Below are 19546 nucleotides of genomic sequence, written 5' to 3'. Positions count from 1 at the left end.
TATGAAAGAAACAACATTGTTTATTAAACAACATTGTTTATTTTTAATTATTTTCCAACTCTGCTGTTCGGTGATAAACTAATTGTGTATTACTTCAGCCACTCTGTACTGTATGACTGTCCGAAATTCACCCTTTAGAGTCACACTTGCTGACACCAAGTAACCTTGTGGAAGATTTAATTATTTTTGGCTGAAAATTAGGTATCACCTTACAGAAATGCACTAAGCATAAACTGTATGGAGGAAAATACTGTTATTATGTGGAAGACTGTACAAAAGTAAACAACTAACAATCCTGTTTACATAGCTGGGATGTCGGTGTCTGTTCAGGAAATAATTTGCAAGACGTAATGAATATTACAATGTAGATAGCTATGTTACCGTTTCTCTTGTCATACAACGTTTCTTGAATACTCTTTGTGATGGAGAGAAGGACTAGTGGTACGAGAAGTGTGGAAATAACCTATGACCCACATACTAGGGTCACCAAGGTGGGTGCACAAAGGTCGCATGCATAAAATATTTACAAATTCACAGGAGATTTACTTTTTAAAAAAGCATTCTTTCGCTATATAATAATGCTATATAATGCTGACTTTTTTATCCTGTTAAATGAAATGTAATGAAATTTGTGTTGTTATTTTGTATAATATGATATTTATACTTTGCATAACCTTTCTAGAACATTAATTTTGTTTGTTATGTTTTCATATGGCTGTATTAAACAAGTGTCATGAAAACATTTTTTACTACACATTTAATAAATTTTTTTATATCTTCTGACACTCATAACATGTAGTTGATGATTCACCGACATAGGAAATATGATGCAGGCCGCTATTATAAAAATGCAGCCATCTGGTTGAAATTTCGGCAGGTGACTCATCAGCTGAGAGATGAAGAAATACACACTATTCCTCACCATTCTGATATGCATTTTGGTTTTAAACTTAATTGTTATTTAAATATCGAATAATCAAGGTATTGTCTTTGTTGGTGTCGATGTTTGCAAAGTGTAATTTTTTTTATATTGGCCATGACTAAGACTGGAAACGGATAAAGATTATTACATGAAACTTCTTACAATTGATCACTTTGTTAATGATCTGTGCATAATAGTAGATTCACATATCTCTGGCTACTAGCCCTTGGTGTGGGTGTGCACATATTTGTGTCTGCCTACATTGCTAATTAACTTATAACATCAACTTTTTTCCATATTATTACAAAGTTCCTCAATGCAGGGAACATGAACAGAAAACAAAGCAAATATAATTTGCATGCATTAACAAAAAACGCTATTTTTTTCATTTTTATTATAGTGTAATTATATTTTTCTTTAACTTGAAAAAATATTGAATAATCTGCAATAAAAAGTTGACAATATTTAAAAAAATCATAGATAATGAAGGGTTTGTAAGTGAAGGTTTTATGAAATATGCTAATGCACTGCATCTAAATTTCCAGTCTCTGAACATCTAAATTTCCAGTTTAGTCCCTGACCATCTAAATTTCTAGCTCAGTCTCTGTCCATCTAAATTTATAGCTCAGTCTCTGTCCATCTAACTTTATAGCTCAGTCTCTGTCCATCTAAATTTATAGCTCAGTCTCTGCCCATCTTAATTTTCAGCTCAGTCTCTTTTCTAGCTCAGTCTCTGTCCATCTAAATTTCCAGCTCAGTCTCTGTCCATCTAAATTTCCAGCTCAGTCTCTGTCCATCTAAATTTATAGCTCAGTCTCTGTCCATCTAAATTTATAGCTCAGTCTCTGTCCATATTAATTTCTAGCTCTGTCTCTGAACAACAAAATGTCTAGCTCAGTCTCTGTCTATTTAAATTTCTAGCTCAGTCTTTGTCCATCTAAATTTATAGCTCAGTCTCTTTCCATCTAAATTTATTGCTCAGTCTCTGTCCATCTTAATTTCTAGCTCAGTCTCTGTCCATCTTAATTTCTAGCTCAGTCTCTGTTCATTTTAATTTCTAGCTCAGTCTCTGTCCATCTTAATTTATAGCTCAGTCTTTGTTGTTCTTAATTTCTAGCTCAGTCTCTGTTCATCTTAATTTCTAGCTCAGTCTCTGTCCATCTTAATTTCTAGCTCAGTCTCTGTTCATCTTAATTTATAGATCAGTCTCTGTTCATCTTAATTTCTAGCTCAGACCAGAGTTTTTTTATCATTAGATTTACGGGAGATTTTTCAAAAAGTTGGGTAAGGAGGAGGAAATAAAAATAAAAATAAAATGCATAAAATGTCCCGAAGGAGAAATAAATAAAAATAAAATGGATTTTTCTTCGATTTTTTTTTATTTTTTAAATCTTCTTATATCATGAAGACAAAACACACCTTACTTGTGTCAGCTTTTTCATAGGCTGAACAAAGGGTGAAAGACCACCATACAGTTTCGAAAGCATAATTAAAGATCCTTTTAAAGACTGAAAATATTTACCTTAACACAGTTCAAGCGCTTATTGAAATTAATGCACCAGTCAATTGTAACCATGGCACCCCAGGTCCAGCCAACTCCGGGTAAAATCCATGTCCTGCAGGAACAAACTGAGGGTAAAATCCCTGCCAAATGCCCCCGCACCCCAGGGACCCTACGTAAGGCCCATTCCCCGCTATATTTTGCGCGAAGACAAAACCACCGGATTCACCCGGCACTGCGGGGCCACCTGGGAGGTAAAAACATGGCCCATTTCCCCGGCTATCCCCGGTATACCCCGGACCGGGGCGGGGGGCTGTGGTTACAATTGATTAGTGCATAATTGTTAAGTAGATATTTGTTCAAATGCATCTATGCATACATGTGATGCATATATTATCAACCCATAGATTTTATGAAACATGTCAGTGTAATAAAGAAGTTAAAATGGCCTGCCCATTTCTAACCTTTTGCCCACAATATAAGCATTTCCTTTTAATAGTGAAGTGATCAAACATTGAACAAAGTTTAAGACACGGAAAGGAGGTCAAATGTTTTTTATGTCTTTAACATATAGCACCGTGACCATTTACCGTAATGTGGTTTTCATATAGAAAATTTTACCAAATAAAGTCTAAGCCTTGATGGATACAGTATACCTATTCACTTCTAATTTTGACAGGGCATACGGAAGCATAGACAGTCAATATCTGTGAACTACATTAATTTTATATATACTTTACCAAAGAAAATTCGGGAGCATTAAAATAAACTTGACAAGTGTAATATATTTCAAAATAACTGGTTAAAAACTGATTTTAGAATTGATCCTGAACAATATCATTCGAATTCCAGCTATTGGGATGCCCTTTGACACATGAGCAACTGATCAGTTTGACTTCTTGCACTGACTGCCAAATATTATCTTATGTTCCAATGTTTTTTGTCTTGCCAGAAACAAACACAATGTTATTATTTGCTCATTTTCAGTATTTTATAACGATTTAAATTATAATTAATTATTAAACAAATTGACAACTACGAACGTAAGAAGATACCTTGTGTTTTTCGCTTCAAATATGTGACCGTGAGGCAGTATGTTCAATGCTCCTCAGAGTCAAATTCAGAAATAAATATCCATTTTGACTATGATGAACACGATATCATTTTGCAGTTTGTGTTTGTCAGAAGCTTTGAATATTTGCGCTGTAATCCAATTCATCCTTTTTAATATACTACGTGCGCCAACAACTTTTTTATTGACAAACACAACCCACGAATTTCTGTCTCCTTATTTTGACCGGATGTTGTGCAATCATTCCACGAATCGCGAACAACATACTAGATCTACAAAAAATCACAATATACACGCCTTAAGTTATCGACGGTTTGATTTAAATAAAGTAACATAAACGTCTTGGTAGTAAAACCTTTCTATATAGCTGACATTGACTCGCTACTTTCACTTTTGACAGGACGTTGTTATGGTTATGGGTACCTGTTCTGTTTCCCCGCGTATTTGCGACTGGTTTACGTATTATTAAAGTAAAAATACCGATAATGAATGACAATTAGTACACCAGTTGCTTCTGAGATATGGGTTATAGAACACTAATTTTATTTTCTTCGTAACATTGGAGCAACGTTCGTCGGAAAAAATAAAAATAAAACTAGGAAATTTTATTTTATTTTTATTTGGGTTTTGCAATATTTAGGTACGGCGCTCCCGTAAATCTAAAGATATAAAAACTCTGGCCTCAGTCTCTGTCCATCTTAATTTCTAGCTCAGTCTCTGTCCATCTTAATTTCTAGCTCAGTCTCTGTCCTTCTTAATTTATAGCTCAGTCTCTGTCCATCTTAAATTCTAGCTCAGTCTCTGTCCATCTTAATTTCTAGCTCAGTCTCTGTTCATCTTAATTTCTAGCTCAGTCTCTATTCATCTTAATTTCTAGCTCAGTCTCTGTTCATCTTAATTTCTAGCTCAGTCTCTGTCCATCTTAATTTCTAGCTCAGTCTCTGTTCATCTTAATTTATAGATCAGTCTCTGTCCATCTTAATTTCTAGCTCAGTCTCTGTCCATCTTAATTTCTAGCTCAGTCTCTGTCCTTCTTAATTTATAGCTCAGTCTAGCTCAGGCTCTTAACATTATATCAAGTTTTCTTTCTTGCAAATGCTTAATTGGAGCTGAATGCTTTATCTTTGAAAATGAAATTGCTTGACTTGAAAGGGTTGTACACCCAATAAACATGAAACAACTTGCTGGAGCACCTCTGATACTTCAGTGAAGTGTCTTTGAACTCTGTAAATTTGTTTAGGTCTAGTATTGCTGCATAAATTGTAGTGTAATATGTTTCTTGTGTTGTTTCTTGTGCCAGAGATACCACAAGAAATATGTTTTGAGGAATTTCTTTTTGACCTCCAAATTCTTTCAAGTGTTCATTCAGTAACTGAAAATAACCACAAAATGTGCATTTAATCATCAATAGTCAAGTGTTTCTTGGTTGTTTCTTGTGCCAGATGTCACAATTTTTTTGTTTCAAATGTAATTTTTACCTCTATAATATTTTGTCATTTTATATAGACAATAAAGCGATGCATTCATATGAGCAATATGCAGTTTTCAAATAAATAAGCTTGGCCTCTGGAGAGTGGCATTTATATTTAATAAATATTTTCAATAATCTGTATAAAGATTGATAACACAGGACATAATGTTCCTCTCCTCTTCAATCTCAATATTATTAATTTTATGAAGAATCAGCTCTATCTGTTGGATTTTCAACCCGCCCTCTTAATGCAAACATTGCTGGGCTAGTGGTGAACATTGCCCTTCAATGTCTTATGTCACAACCTCACCCTCAATATGGAATTTGAATTTTCCAACATTGTCACATCTAAAGTGCAGGGTATATAAGATTGAGTATGGAACAGGGATCATTATTTATTTGTCACCCTGAAATTTTGAATATATTAATCCAGAGTACTTTTTTGCAGCTTTATAAAAATTGAAATAAACAAATTCCTGAAGACATTGTCAAATTACAAGTGCTTAATTACAAGTGCTAGGTGTATAAGGTTCAGTAAGAAATAATATTTGTTTATGCCACTTTATATTAAATCTATGAGAATATAACTTCCTTGAATGTTAAGAAATATTTAGAAGACGGAACTAAAGTAATTAAGCTATTAAGCGTTATATTTCAATAGTTATATGGTTTTGGAGAGAGTTCATATTGCAATAAATATGGAGACCGGACAATAAACTGGAATTGACCTTTGTTTAAAATGTAAAGAAGACCACCTTTCATCAAGTAATTTGTACCGTTTCAGTGTTTGCTTTTGTTTGCAAGGATATTTACTTCAGTCTATTTTATTAGTTTTTGGAAATATTTGTGGAATTTCAATGCAAAATTAAGAGAACTACAATCAATGGGATTGACATTTTGAATCAGTTTGAAGAATATTAGTGAAAAATAAGTAACTGTTTTGTGACATTTTAACAGTGATGTTTAAATTGGTGACAAATTTTAATATAACACTGTACCTATATTAAAGTGTAGATAATATTTGACTTGCGTTACAAAAGTGCACAGACTTAGAGCTATAGATTTATAGCACAAGTCTGGATATTGTGTAATATTAACTGGAGCATTACCCATCAAGCCGTATGTCAGGGGTCGCGGGCTCAGCAAAGGTGGAGGTGACTCTGCCAGGGGGCGCTCTCAGTGCAGAGGCTGAGGTGGGTTTTGTGTTGCTATATTAGGAATTTCTTTATCACATAGAATTCTGTTTAGCTACTACCTATCATGAGGATGGATTTGACATAGGTTCATTTTAAGTGCTCACCTCTCACCTCTCGCCAGAAGCTTGTGTTCACACATTTCACAGGACCACTTTCTCGCTAAACACGGCCTCTAAACGCCAGCTCCATCACTTTACGGTGGTGCAAAGAAAGAGCTGTTGACACTTCCGTGGTGGAGCTTTGCCCTATGTTTACATGAACAAACGTGAGTATGATTTATTAATTTTAATTGATAATTTCATTTAACGGACATATTTCAAAAACCGGAGAATGTGGTACCGTGTAAGAACACTTCTACTGTAGGCTGGTTACTATTTTGTTTCAATATTGTGCAAACTGTGGTGCCAGGAGCTTTTCTCCCGAATTGGACATGTGCATATTTTGAGATCAGATTGCATAGCATGTACATTTCGGTGCTTACACCCCCCCGTAAGAACATTCTCACGCATGTAAACATAACTGTTATGTAAAAACCCTATGCCGGAACACAACAAAACCGATAAGCACTTCTTAAAAAGAAAAAAATGCACATATTTATAAAAGTGGTGGCGCTGATGGCGCCAAGTCCGATTCGGGAGAAAAGCTCCTGGCACCACAGTTTGCACAATATTGAAACAAAATAGTAACCAGCCTACAGTAAAAGTGTTCTTACACGGTACCACATTCTCCGATTTTCGAAATATGTCCTTTAAATGAAATTATCAAATAAAATATAAATTATACTCACGTTTGTTCATGTAAACATAGGGCACAGCTCCACCACGGAAGTGTCTACAGCTCTTTTTGCACCACCGTAAAGTGGTGGAGCTGGCGTTTAGAGGCCGTGCTAAATGGATACCAGTTCTGTTTCCACCCATGAAACAAACCTTTTGGTTCATTATGGCTTTTAGCTGTCATGATTGAAGGCTTTAAAGTGTATGGCAAGTTCAGTGTGATCTTCTGAATTTTTCTGAACAATGTTTATTGTTAAAAGCTGCAGTACTGTAATATTTCACATAGATTGCCATCAGCTGAGAACTCAAAAAAACTTATTCCTTATTCTACACAGTACTTGTTATTATCATTAAAATATCGGTGATAGGATTTCAAAGATTCTCGATAAAACTTGTATCTAAATGCTAAAGCAATGTATCTTCCTTTTGAGTGTTTAAAGAAAAGGTTTTCTTTAACATGAATGACTTCATTTGAGAGTGATTACGTTCATTGATGTTGTAAACTGCATCTATTGATGATCAGTGATGTCTGAAATGTGAGATTTCATAATTACCTAATCCTGTTATGGTGTCTTGCTGTTAACTGTACACAGTTGAAAATCGAGTCTTATTCTTTGTACATTTATTTTCACAGTTGATGATGGGCTGATTGATCAGAACTTTGATACAGTTAACAATTACAGCAGATCACAAGTGTATCCATTAATCTTCCAGAGATTTCAAAGTTAACAACAATGACATCAGCAACATTGTTAACTTTAACAATATTTTGATAAATAGGTCCAGTGAGATCTCAAATTCTGTGTTTTTGTTTTTAAATATTTAAGTATCCATTGATGTACAAAGTGGCACTATCACAATTGATAGTCATTCATATCATAATTGTGTGTAAGAAGGGCATCTAGGCACATACTTACAAAGCTAAAGTATTTTGACGCATACTTTTTTGAAAGAGGATACAGAATTGAAGATATTTTAATATTTATGTAATATTGAGACATATTCAAGAAAAAGTCAGTTTTGCACTAAGAAAGTTGCTTTATGGATAAGGTCCCAGTGGTAATAGAATTAAAACATTGTTGGAACAGAAATATCCTCAGGATGCCAGTAGAACATTTTATGCTATGCTTAAAAAAATCTGAACGATATGTTAAAGTGATGTTTTTAAACAAGATACCAATATTTTTTACAGTATAAATGTACAGTCTCATTGATTGAAGAAAGCCAGGCAATGATTGCAAAACAGCACAAAGCACTTAACAAATAAGAATAACAATGATATATCTCAGAAGAAACCATATCATGCACATAATCTCCCCTTGTCTGTTGCACTGTAAGCCTAGATAGCCTAATGTTGTTAGCTTTATTAAGTTCAGAGTGTTGTTTTTTTTACCATTTAAGTAATGTTTCCGTTCTTTTTGTCTATTATAGGTGACTGCAGGCCTTGCTAGCACTTACATCGGTGGGCAGGGCAGGGACGGAGAGGTCGATGAAGAGTTCCCTCCGCCCCCACCAGAGCTTTTGCAGCAGCAGTATCTCTATGGGGCCGCCCCCCAGCAGGGTGTGTACGCCAGTGTGGCTCCAGGAACCCAGGCTCAGGGCCAGGTGTCATACCGCCCAGGTAAGGGCACGACGGATGTTCCCCAGCCACAGAAGGGCAAAGTGTCCAATATCCCCGTCAGCTCTGCGCCCATACAGGTGGAGAAAAGGTTAGTGGCGTTACACTTAAACTAGTTGAATAGCAAACAACAGAGTTGAATAACAAAAACAATGTCATTGAATAATATTTAACAATTGCGTTGATATAATGTTTGTATAAAGAAATGATGTTTCGGACGTCTTGTTCTTATAATTTTGATTGTCATTTGTCTTTTAAAAATTTACAATTGTTATGTTTAAGAACTTGCTTAGATTGCAGAGTAGTATCATAGTAGTGAAATAGCACTAATATAAAATGAGGACGTATGGCAGTTTTCAAATAACACGAACTTCACTATGATGATCACAGTCATAAGGCACAAAGGTGTTATATCAAATGTTGATATGTATGTTCAGACTAGCTAATATTCCTCCCTGGATACTTGCAACCAATGTAATTCATTTTGTTGAATTATTATAGGTTCTGCCCAAGACTAAATGTTATTATTGTACACTTACACAGATCAGCAAGGACTGCCCATTGATTTTTACGTACCAATTGTCTGCTTGTAGAAATGTCGGCCAGGAACCACCAGCGCCGCCACCGACTTTCAAGTTGATCCCCGTAAAGACAGAGAAAGATGCCGGTCCACCTCCTACCCCGCAGGCGGCCACATCGCACCAGAAGCCGTCCCTGGAGAATATTGACAGGCAGGTGCTTCACACTGTGGACGACCACGCCATCCAGGTTAGTGTAGATACAGTGTCTCCATTTGGTATAAACTTTTCGGAAAATACACCTGTATTATTCCTGAATCATACATGTAAACAAAACATTCATCAAGGTGTTATATGTTACTTTTGAGTGTAAGAAAGATGAAATGCGACAAACACCAGGCCCTGCCATACCTAGGTGTTGCTAGTTTTTTTTACCGCGTATAAGTTAATCTGGGGTGATGTAAAGCTGGCAAAATATGAGTTGCACTACAGAATCTTTAAGCCCAGAGAGTTATTGACATATTAATAAAGTTAAATTTATTCTAAGTGAGATTCTAACTCAATGTTTTTGACTTTAGGTAAAAACATTGTGTGATGCAACACCCATGTACCGTAAATCACTGTGTATTAGGAAGCACCATTTTCTGGCCAAAAATGTATAGCGAAATAAATGGAAGGATGGTGATTTACATGCATACTGTAAGGTGGCAGCATTGTGCACTGTCAATGTGTAAAGGTGTGAAAAAAACTCTGCCTTACCTACGCGGTACTTATACCAATAAGTAAACACTGTTGCGATAATAGTGTTCGTCCCACACGACTTCGGGTTTGCAGAATGAAATAGTTGTGTAACTAATTAAGTGCTTTATACCACTTGTGCTATTGTTATTTCAATGTATTAAATCATTTTACTTATATGGTACTATTTTAAGAACCTTTGCCATTTTTACAATACTAAAATTTGTCAACAAAAATGTTGGCTGCCAATTTTGATTTTTTATGCCCCCACAAAGTGGCGGCATATAGGGTTGCCCTTGTCCGTACGTACGTCTGTCTGTCTGTACGTACGTACGTCCCGAAGATTGTTTCCGATCTAATTCTTGAAAACCGTTTGTCCAATCCTCACCAAACTTTAAACACATGTTTGTGACCATAATATCTTGATCAAGTTCGATAGTCATGGAAATCGCTTTAGTCATTTAGGAGTTACGGCCCTTTTTTGCCAAAAATACTTCAAAAATATATGTTTCCAATCTAATTCTTGAAAAGTATGTGTCCAATCCTCACCAAACTTTACATACATGATTGTGACCATAATATCTTGATCAAGTTCGATAGCCATGGAAATCGCTATTGTCATTTAGGAGTTACGGCCCTTTATTTGCAAAAAAAGACTTGAAAAATACGTCCCGAAGATTGTTTCCGATCTAATTCTTGAAAACTGTTTGTCCAATCCTCACCAAACTTTTAACACATGTTTGTGACCATAATATCTTGATCAAGTTCGATAGCCATGGAAATCGCTTTAATCATTTATCCTGAATAATCATTATGGCTTATTTTCTGTGACAAAAAATCGAAGTGGGGCATCCGTGTCCTATGGACACATTTCTAGTTTTTTACTGTGTCCTATCTATGGTATAAGTGTTATCAAGTTTTTATCCCAATTTTTTGCATATATTTTTGCCTGCGTCCTATCTATGATAGCGTCCTATACACCGTGATCTACTGTATAACATATTCAAGCAATTTTTGTGTATTTAGTGGGTGTTTGCTTCATTAAAAAAAGCAGTTCTATGCTCAGCCTTTATTTATTAACATTTTCTTTCAGTCTATTTATTTCAATTTTTTGTAAAAGGTCTCAATGGCAAGCTGTGTTATGATTTTTTCAATTGTATAGATTATTCAATAGATCAATGTTGCTGGTTACTGGCCATTGAAGTTTTAGTTCCAAATATTTATTTACATGATTGTGTGTTTCAGGTGTCAAAGAGCGACCACAGCAATGTGAGAGAGCTGGTCTGGGATCTCATCTTCTCCAAGAACATCACCAATGAGATCGAAAAATGCAGGTAACCAGTCTAACCTAATCAGGGTTATAATCTACTAATTATAAAAATACATGTATAAAAATGCATGAAACATATACAGCTAGTATTTTATGACTAAAGGATAAAGGACTCATTTTTAGTTTGTCATAGACTTGATGATGGTCGTGGTGTAAAAACATGAACCTTGGTTCACATGTTTCCACGGGTTACCAATGACAATGAAGGTCCATAACTTTACTTAAGTAGATAGCAAATTAGTTACTTTATGTAAATTCAACTGCATTTTTGATGAGAGGGAAGGAAATGGATTATTTTCTGTAGCATGTTCAGGTCATACAATTGAAATTTGAGATATTATTAAGGCTATATTGACAGTCCAGTTGCCAATATGATACCTCTCAGATGTTAAGGGGAATTAACTGTTCCATAGTTTAAATGCATGAGACTTTAGCATAATTTATGTATGCACAAGGTTTACCTACCACAGGGATACCCGATACATTGTTGAGTTAATCGATATGCAGGATATTGCCCTTGTTTGACATTGGAAGTATTATTTTCACTCTCTGTTAAAATGCATTGAAGCACTCATGTTTCAAGGTGGGAAAGGTCGAAATTTTCATGATATTAAATGGCTTAGTCAATTAAATACCACCCCTATTTGGAGTATGTTATTTATGTGTTTGTTACTGGATGGACGACCTGTAAATAGCCCCATTATCAGTCACTTTTGTGGTGGAGTCAATATTTGAGAAAGTCATAAACTTGGTTAAAATCCAAAATCTAAAATGTGTAAACATTTAGCAGAAAGTTGTAAAATGTTAAGATGTTAGATCAATTTGAATTGTTAAAAAATCATAAAATTGAAAAAAGAATATCTCAAGGCTGTGTTAGATTCAAGGTTTCAATAAAGATGTTGCTTCTACAAACCCTTCAACGACTAGTTTTATGAAAAAATACCTGTTCTATACAGCGGTCAAATAATGCTTGTTTCTACACAATGCAAACGTAACGGTGGCCACAAAAGAAAAATTATATGGTGTTAACATGGTTTGAACTTTCAAGGTGAGTTAGTCAAATGGTATATAATAGTATACGTGTCCATCTCTCACTTTAAAGGTAGTGAGTTTGATTCCCACTACAACATTTTGAACATAGTCTCCAAAAATGGACAGCAGTACTTGTTTCTACCCAAAATAAATATGAAGCCAAATGGAATTATTCAAAACATGACTCATTGCCCTCAACCCCATACCTGGTAATCTTTCAATAGACAGTATATTCCTTTCTGTATTTCAGAGTGATATTCCGTTGGCTGGCTACCAAGAACCTGAAGGAGATGTCGTTTGACAATGTGCAGGCTGGCAGCCCAGAGGAGGTGCTGATGGGTCTTAAAACTGGACGCACAACCTATGCCATGGTGTTTGATACAATGTGCAAGTAAGTGGATACCTCAGCATTTTTCACAACCTTGAGCCTGGAAGCCTGGAGGAGGTGCTTATTGGTCTTAAAACCGGCCGTACAATAGGTTTCATTTTTATAAGTGGTTCACTTGTTGTATAAACTGTAACCAAAAATTTTTATTCTTTGTTTTGGGTACCATTTTTTTTATCTAGTATAGATGAATGCTTTATTCCTATTTAATTTTTATACAAAGCAATAAATTTTATTTTCTAACTTCCACTTAAAGCTATGCTGGTCTGCACTCAAAGATCATCAGTGGCTACGCGAAGGGTGCGGACTACCGTCCTGGCCAGAAGTTCCAGCCTGGCACAAACCAGCACTCCTGGAATGCCGTATACATCTACGGCACCTGGTGCGTCGTTGATGCCCACTGGGCCGCGCGACGTATCATCGGGAAGCAAGCGTCAACAGAAGAGTTCCATTACCAGTTGGATGAGTACTTCTTCCTCACTGAGCCTGCACAACTCATCTTTACTCACTTCCCCGACGACCCCAAGTGGCAGCTTCTTGAGAGAACTGTAGGTTTTTACTTATACACTTCTGTAATTTAAGTAGTTGTTGGTATTATCGTACAATATATAGTATTGATAACAAATAATGATAGATCATATTTCATAGTAAAGTGTATAGTGCTCAAGTTGTTTCCCCCACAACACAAAACCACATCTCGCATAATATCGTTTAAATGAGAGGGATTAATATATTGTTGTAATAACTTGTTTCACAATTGTTATAAATTTAAAATGTTTAAACACATGGCACGTTGATCTTTAAGTCTTAGATACTCCTACACTATTGCATAATTTTCAAGTCACATATATGACAATCAGATCACTCTTTACCATTTAACAATTCTTACTTTACATGTGTAAATCCTCTTGAAAGTGTTTTTCACAATGCATGAATGTTTCACAGGTGTCCCTGGAAGAGTTTGAGAACATGCCGCACATGAAACCCCAGTTCTTCAAGTACGGGCTTGAGTTTGTGAGCCACAGGACGGCAGTCGTGTATGGACGTGGGGAGATCAGTATTCGTCTCCGGTACCCAGCACATAGGCTGGTAGTGGCATTCAACTTCAGCATACAGGTAATGGCTCACATGGAACAGAAGATCAGTGAAAACTGATACTATATATTTTAGAATAGGCTGAATTTGATGGATCATCTTATAGTTGGCATTAACTTCACCATACAGGTAACTAGTGGTCTTAGCCTCAAGTTTATGGGTGCCAGCTCTCAGACTATATCTAAGAATAGTTAGAATTTCAGGCAAACACTTGTGCCCATCTCACAAGTTTGTGCTCAGGCTACTGGTACTGGGTACTTCTGAACATATTATATTTCTGAACAAGTATTTAAACACAACATATTGCATAGACTACACAATCATCAGTGCAGAAGAGAGGTGATCTACTTAAATCAATATTGCATTTATTATTTGGCTGGTCAAAATCTTTGCCGTTTTATCCATGTGTTGTGACATCCTCATTTTCCAACTGTTCTGCAAGTGCAGGTATTTTTAGTTTAGTTTTTAAAAGTAATGAGGCTCATCTGCTGTGATCATACGAAAAATATGTATTATCTGAAAAGAAAAATTGTACAAACTGTTATGAATTCTAGCTGTTGCTACACAATTGCCATAGAGAAAGAACTATCACGAGATCTCGTCAGGTGACTTCAAATTTCACTCGTTTCCGGCGAGAATAACATCTTGTGGATAACGATTACAAGCAAATGTATCTGAATGCATTAGAAACGGCATCTTATAGCTTTAAAGAAGTAAGAACAGTTTCTTGGAAATTAATTTGAATTATCTTAATGAAAAAATAATTACTTTTATTGTCAGTTTGAGAATGGAGATGAGGAGTATAAGGGCGTGAAGCTGAACCGCTACGGTATGCAGGAGAGCGTAGGTGGTGTCGCTTCATTCAGACTACGCCTCCCACAGAAGGGGGCGTACATTCTCTACATCTACGCCAAGGAGGATACACCGGAAAACAAGGACAATGTTTACGCACAGGTAACGAGCCCTTTCATTTGAAGTTTAATACCGTGGGAAAATAGCAAGGATTGTAGAGTGATCGTCATAAATGGAGTACGGTAGTTTATTTTTCAATTTAAATAAAAATCCAGTGCAGATGATTTTGACATGAATAAAGATGTTAGATTTTAAAATTGAAACATAATTAAATAAAAAAATATGTGATTTTATGTGTACATTAGAATTTAAACATTTCTTTTAACATTATATTGAAGCATGAATAAGTTACTGTTGACAATTGGTAATATTTTAAAGTACCGTAGTAACTGTTACTTTTGAAAAAAGGTTGCTGGTTAAAAGAAAGTAATTAATTGCATTATCAGGCATATTTATGATAACTTTTTAGGAGCAAATATTTCACAAAAGCACTTTCTTGTTCCCAGGTATGCGAGTACAAGATTGAACAAGAGGAGGTAAACAAGCCCGAGCCCGAGCCATTGCCTCCATGTGCCTACCTCAACTGGGGGCCGGGTGCAGCATTCTTCAGGTAAAATATTGGGAAAGTGATATATATAAAGGTTGAGTGCAGTATACAGTTATGATGAATTTAACTGATTAATTGAAAAAGTATGATGTATGTCATACAAACACTTCCGACTCATGTTCATGAAACTTTGTGATGACTAGCTGCAGTTATGGTGATATAACTTAAGGATAAGGTAATATCTATCACAAATTAAGTTTAATCTTTATTGATTATTCTTTAAAAAGGAGGAACAAATGTTTGCAAATATTTATGTTTCTAAAATTCTTCAAAGGTATACTGGTTTATGTATTTCAGGTATGGACTTGCCACTTACCAGCAGACTGCTACTGTTCTCACCAGAGACGGCAAGGCTGAGCTCCAGTTCCGCATCCCTAAGACCATGCAGTTTATGGCCAAACTTAAAAATAACCACAGCTCAGACTCCGAGCTCGAGGGCTACTGCATGAACAGGATTGTTGGCAACACAGCGTATTTCAACATCACAGCACCAGGCAGGGGAGAGTACGGACTGGAGATTTACGCAAACGATCCATCCACTGAGGGCACCACTCTTTTCCATGTGGCTCAGTATCTTATTGAATGTAACGAGGATGTAAAAGCTGTACCCTTGCCAAAGCTTCCAGGGGGCTACCTTGGGGCACAGCCAAAGTTTAACGAATTCGGCCTGAACACCTTAAGTCACCATGACCCTGTCATTCATTTGGAGAAGAACTTTGTCGAAATTCAGTTTGCCACTGCCCAGGAAATGAGAGTTACAGCAAACCTCATCGATGCAGAGACTGATAAGGATTATCCAGACTACGTGTTCACACAGACCCAGTCACAGGGCAGTGTGGTGAGCTTCCGAGTCGTACTGCCCAACGAGGGCTTCTACAAGTTGCAGCTCTACTCCATCCCTGTCTCCGATACGAGCCAACAGCTGCCGGGTGTGTACAACTACCTGATCAACTGTAAGAAGATGACGCAGCAGGTTGTCCCCTTCCCAAAGCAGTATGCACAGTGGAAGGAGGGCTGCTGCATGGAGTCACCCATCTCACTTCACCAGGGATGTGGGGACGAGGTGGTTTTCCGCATGTTTGTTCCGAAGGCCTCCGCTGTTGCAGTTGTTGCTGGCGATGAGTGGACACACCTGCAGTCGCCACAGACAGGCATGTGGGAGGGTCGCGTGAAAATGGGTCATTTGTACGGCCGCGGGGCGAAGGCCACGCTGAATGCAAATTATGGCGGGGATCCCACAAGTTACGCTACACTGCTCGAGTACAATGTCTGAATGAACTATTTCTGGAATATAGATCTAGCTAGGACGTTTTAATGACAATTTTACACATGTTAAACTCATTGGAATTAAAGTAACAATTGCTTGATAATTATGTACATGTACTTGTGTAGTGACAGTACTAGTATATTCGCTTTGCTTCTTGTTGTAGGGTGCTAGGTGTGTATTCTTGTGTTTATAAGTTTTACCACTTGTATCACCATTTGAAATATAAGGTAAAAGTATGTAAGCTTGTAAATGTTCTATATTTCATTAGTTTTCTTTTTTATTACATAACTTAATCAGTTGAACATTCTTCAAGGCCACTGAATGGTTGTTAGTAAAATTACAAAATGGTTGTCTTAGTAACCAACATGTTTTATATCAAAGATCTTGCTCTTTTAAAGAAGGCATAATTTTGATGAATTTAAGCTTATTTAGATGTATATATTTCTTGTATGGTTAGGTAGTTGTCTGTTCATGTAGTAAGAAAATGAATATAAAAAAAAGTAATAAATTTATATTTTTCAAATTAAGTGCATTATCTTGAACTTCTTGAAATATTTTTTCTTGCCGATCATTTTTATATTTTCGGTATTGTGTTTCAATAAAATGTCTTTTGCTAGTGCACGTTAAACAAAGCTAGATTTTATTTTTGGTATTAATAATTTATATGTCACATTGTTGAATGATTTTTGAAAAAAAGTCAACTCTTAATACACCTTTTATTACAGGTTTGATCAAAATATCTGTTATGAACTCTTGTGGTATTGTTTGTCCTTCCAAATTAGTGCAATATGAAGACATGTCTGTGTGTGTTTTAGATCAAATTTTGCTTTACCATTCATCAGTGTTAACATTCTTAAGATCACAAGGTCACTTCTGTGACAGTACTTTGTAGGTTACCAAAAATAAAAAAACTCCACATTTCAGTCTTGGGCATTATTCCAGCACGAGTTAATAATACTGTGTAATGTTTTGCTTAAAAACGCATAACATAAAAAGGCACTAGAATATTCACTTGAGGTACCTACTGTAAGATTTATGTGTGTATAGGAACATGGCAAAACATATCGTCATTTAGAAATATAATTGCTTCTATTTTACTTACATATTGTTTTAGCTGTCTGGAAAGAAATCTGCTTAATGATTATCGTAATATGTTCATTTACTTTTATTTTTCATAATTTTTCTTTGCTCAAGCACTTTGTTTCATTAGCATCTGGTATGCTCAGTATCGTTTAAAAAATACAATTCAAAGACCCTGTAAAACTTATTCTTAGTTCTTATTCCTGTACTTAATTTAAGGTCATAATCTTGTTCATGTAAACCACTTTAAAATTACTATTGATATTGAAAAAGCGTGTTTTGCTTAATATTTAGGAACAGAAGTTTCTATGAGATGCCATAATCTTGTTATAGCAATTGGTTTTTTGATTTGTTGAAATGGACTTTATATTATTTTGTTAACTGCTTTTTAGAATGTTATTTTTATCTCTTTATAGTCATAATATACACTGAACTATAGAAAAGTGCTCTATCTATGCTTTTTATAGCAATAAATTGATTGCTTTCATGTCCTTGTTTTTATCCTTAAGGGTGAGAGTGGTCTTGCGTTACAGGTGTCTGCCTCACGCCAAACAGGTGGATTCAAGCCCCACCAGTGTGAGAGTGGTCTTGCGTTACAGGTGTCTGCCTCACGCCAAACAGGTGGATTCAAGCCCCACCAGGGTGAGTGGTCTAGTGGTATAGGTATCTGCCTCATGCCTAACAGGTAGATTCAAGCCCCACCAGGGTGAGAGTGGTCTAGTGGTATAGGTGTCTGCCTCATGCCAAACAGGTAGATTCAAGCCCCACCAGGGTGAGAGTGGTCTTGCGTTACAGGTGTCTGCCTCACGCCAAACAGGTGGATTCAAGCCCCACCAGGGTGAGAGTGGTCTAGTGGTATAGGTGTCTGCCTCATGCCAAACAGGTAGATTCAAGCCCCACCAGGGTGAGAGTGGTCTAGTGGTATAGGTGTCTGCCTCATGCCAAACAGGTGGATTCAAGCTCCATCAGGGTGAAAGTGGTCTAGTGGTGGATTCAAGCTCCACCAGATATTTTCTTGGACTCGATTAAACACTACTGGTTTTTACCAAGGAAACAGACTCGAAAATGATTCATACATGCCATCAGCTGTTTTCTATGAAGCTAAAATAAATTGGTATAAACCAATCCTTGCTTTGAGTCAAGAAAGGCAGCTGTAGTGTAATTCAAGTTGCCAATAGTTGTGTGATCAGGAGATAATAATTGAAGATGTATATTTGATAAGCTTGTCATGACTGTGACTTCAAATAGGGAAGTGTAAATAACTTGGTACTAGCATAGACTAGTGGAGTGCCACTTACAACCAACTGGTATATGAGAAAGGTCAAGGTCAGACATGGGCCTGGTGAAAATGAGGAGCACATAGTGCTGTTTGGTAGGACCCCAGGGACTAGTTAATGGAGAAGGATCAAGGTTGAACCACACCTCAAGAACTTCTAGGCAGTTTCAAGTTCACTTTAAGTGACTCTCTTATTCAAAATCAATACATACGCATGTATAACAAACATCAATTTTGACTGATGAACCTATAACTACTTACTAAATAATGCATATATGGAAAATATTAGTTTCCTATAACAAGATTGTTCCCGTGTATTCATTAGCAGAAAGCGCAAAAATATTAAATGATTGGTGAATGCTAAAATATTCATTGTGGTCTACCATAGTCCCATACGTTGGAAATGCCATGTTTTATGCTCATTTCTTTCGAATTAAACTCGGTATCCTTCATTAGAACCATTGTTTTCGAGATATTAAGTCATCCTTTTTGAAATATTAAATCAATATTATTAATTGTGGTAAATCTTATTTGGGAGTAAGAGTGCATCTTTAAGATAGAGATAGCCAATATCCATGACAAAAAAGCTATATCTGCAACATAGCAAAATTCTCCCCTAGTGTTTCCTTGTGTCATATCGTACACAATAAGTAGCTACATTGTGCTCTAGAACTAACCGCTTCAGCAACTCACTTAGGCTTTCTGGGTTCTTAGTCCTATTATACAGTCATACCATTAAAAATTCTAAAAATCTCAGTCAACTTGCTTGTGGTTAGCCAGCATGTTTGTAGCTAAATGGTCAAGATGGCGACG

General features: G+C 36.2%; 1 protein-coding gene across 2 annotated transcripts in view; it reads left to right on the top strand.

Annotated features, from left to right (window-relative positions):
* The window catches only part of LOC128211194 (uncharacterized), a 63520-nt gene extending 45576 nt beyond the window's left edge, over positions 1–17944 (top strand). For both annotated transcript variants that reach the window (XM_052915669.1, XM_052915668.1), the window contains exons 8-16: positions 8367–8644; positions 9147–9321; positions 11055–11143; positions 12422–12562; positions 12813–13104; positions 13502–13672; positions 14432–14605; positions 15010–15113; positions 15408–17944. In XM_052915669.1, the coding sequence (XP_052771629.1) occupies positions 8367–8644; positions 9147–9321; positions 11055–11143; positions 12422–12562; positions 12813–13104; positions 13502–13672; positions 14432–14605; positions 15010–15113; positions 15408–16383 (2400 nt within the window). In that variant the 3' untranslated portion in view covers positions 16384–17944. The remainder of the gene's footprint in view (positions 1–8366; positions 8645–9146; positions 9322–11054; positions 11144–12421; positions 12563–12812; positions 13105–13501; positions 13673–14431; positions 14606–15009; positions 15114–15407) is intronic.
* Positions 17945–19546: the final 1602 nt, after the last annotated feature.

Source organism: Mya arenaria, chromosome 12, assembly GCF_026914265.1.
Source record: "Mya arenaria isolate MELC-2E11 chromosome 12, ASM2691426v1".
Taxonomy (NCBI): Eukaryota; Metazoa; Mollusca; class Bivalvia; order Myida; family Myidae; genus Mya; species Mya arenaria.
The sequence above is the reverse complement of the archived record's forward strand: the minus strand, read 5'-3'. Positions and strand labels throughout refer to the sequence as shown.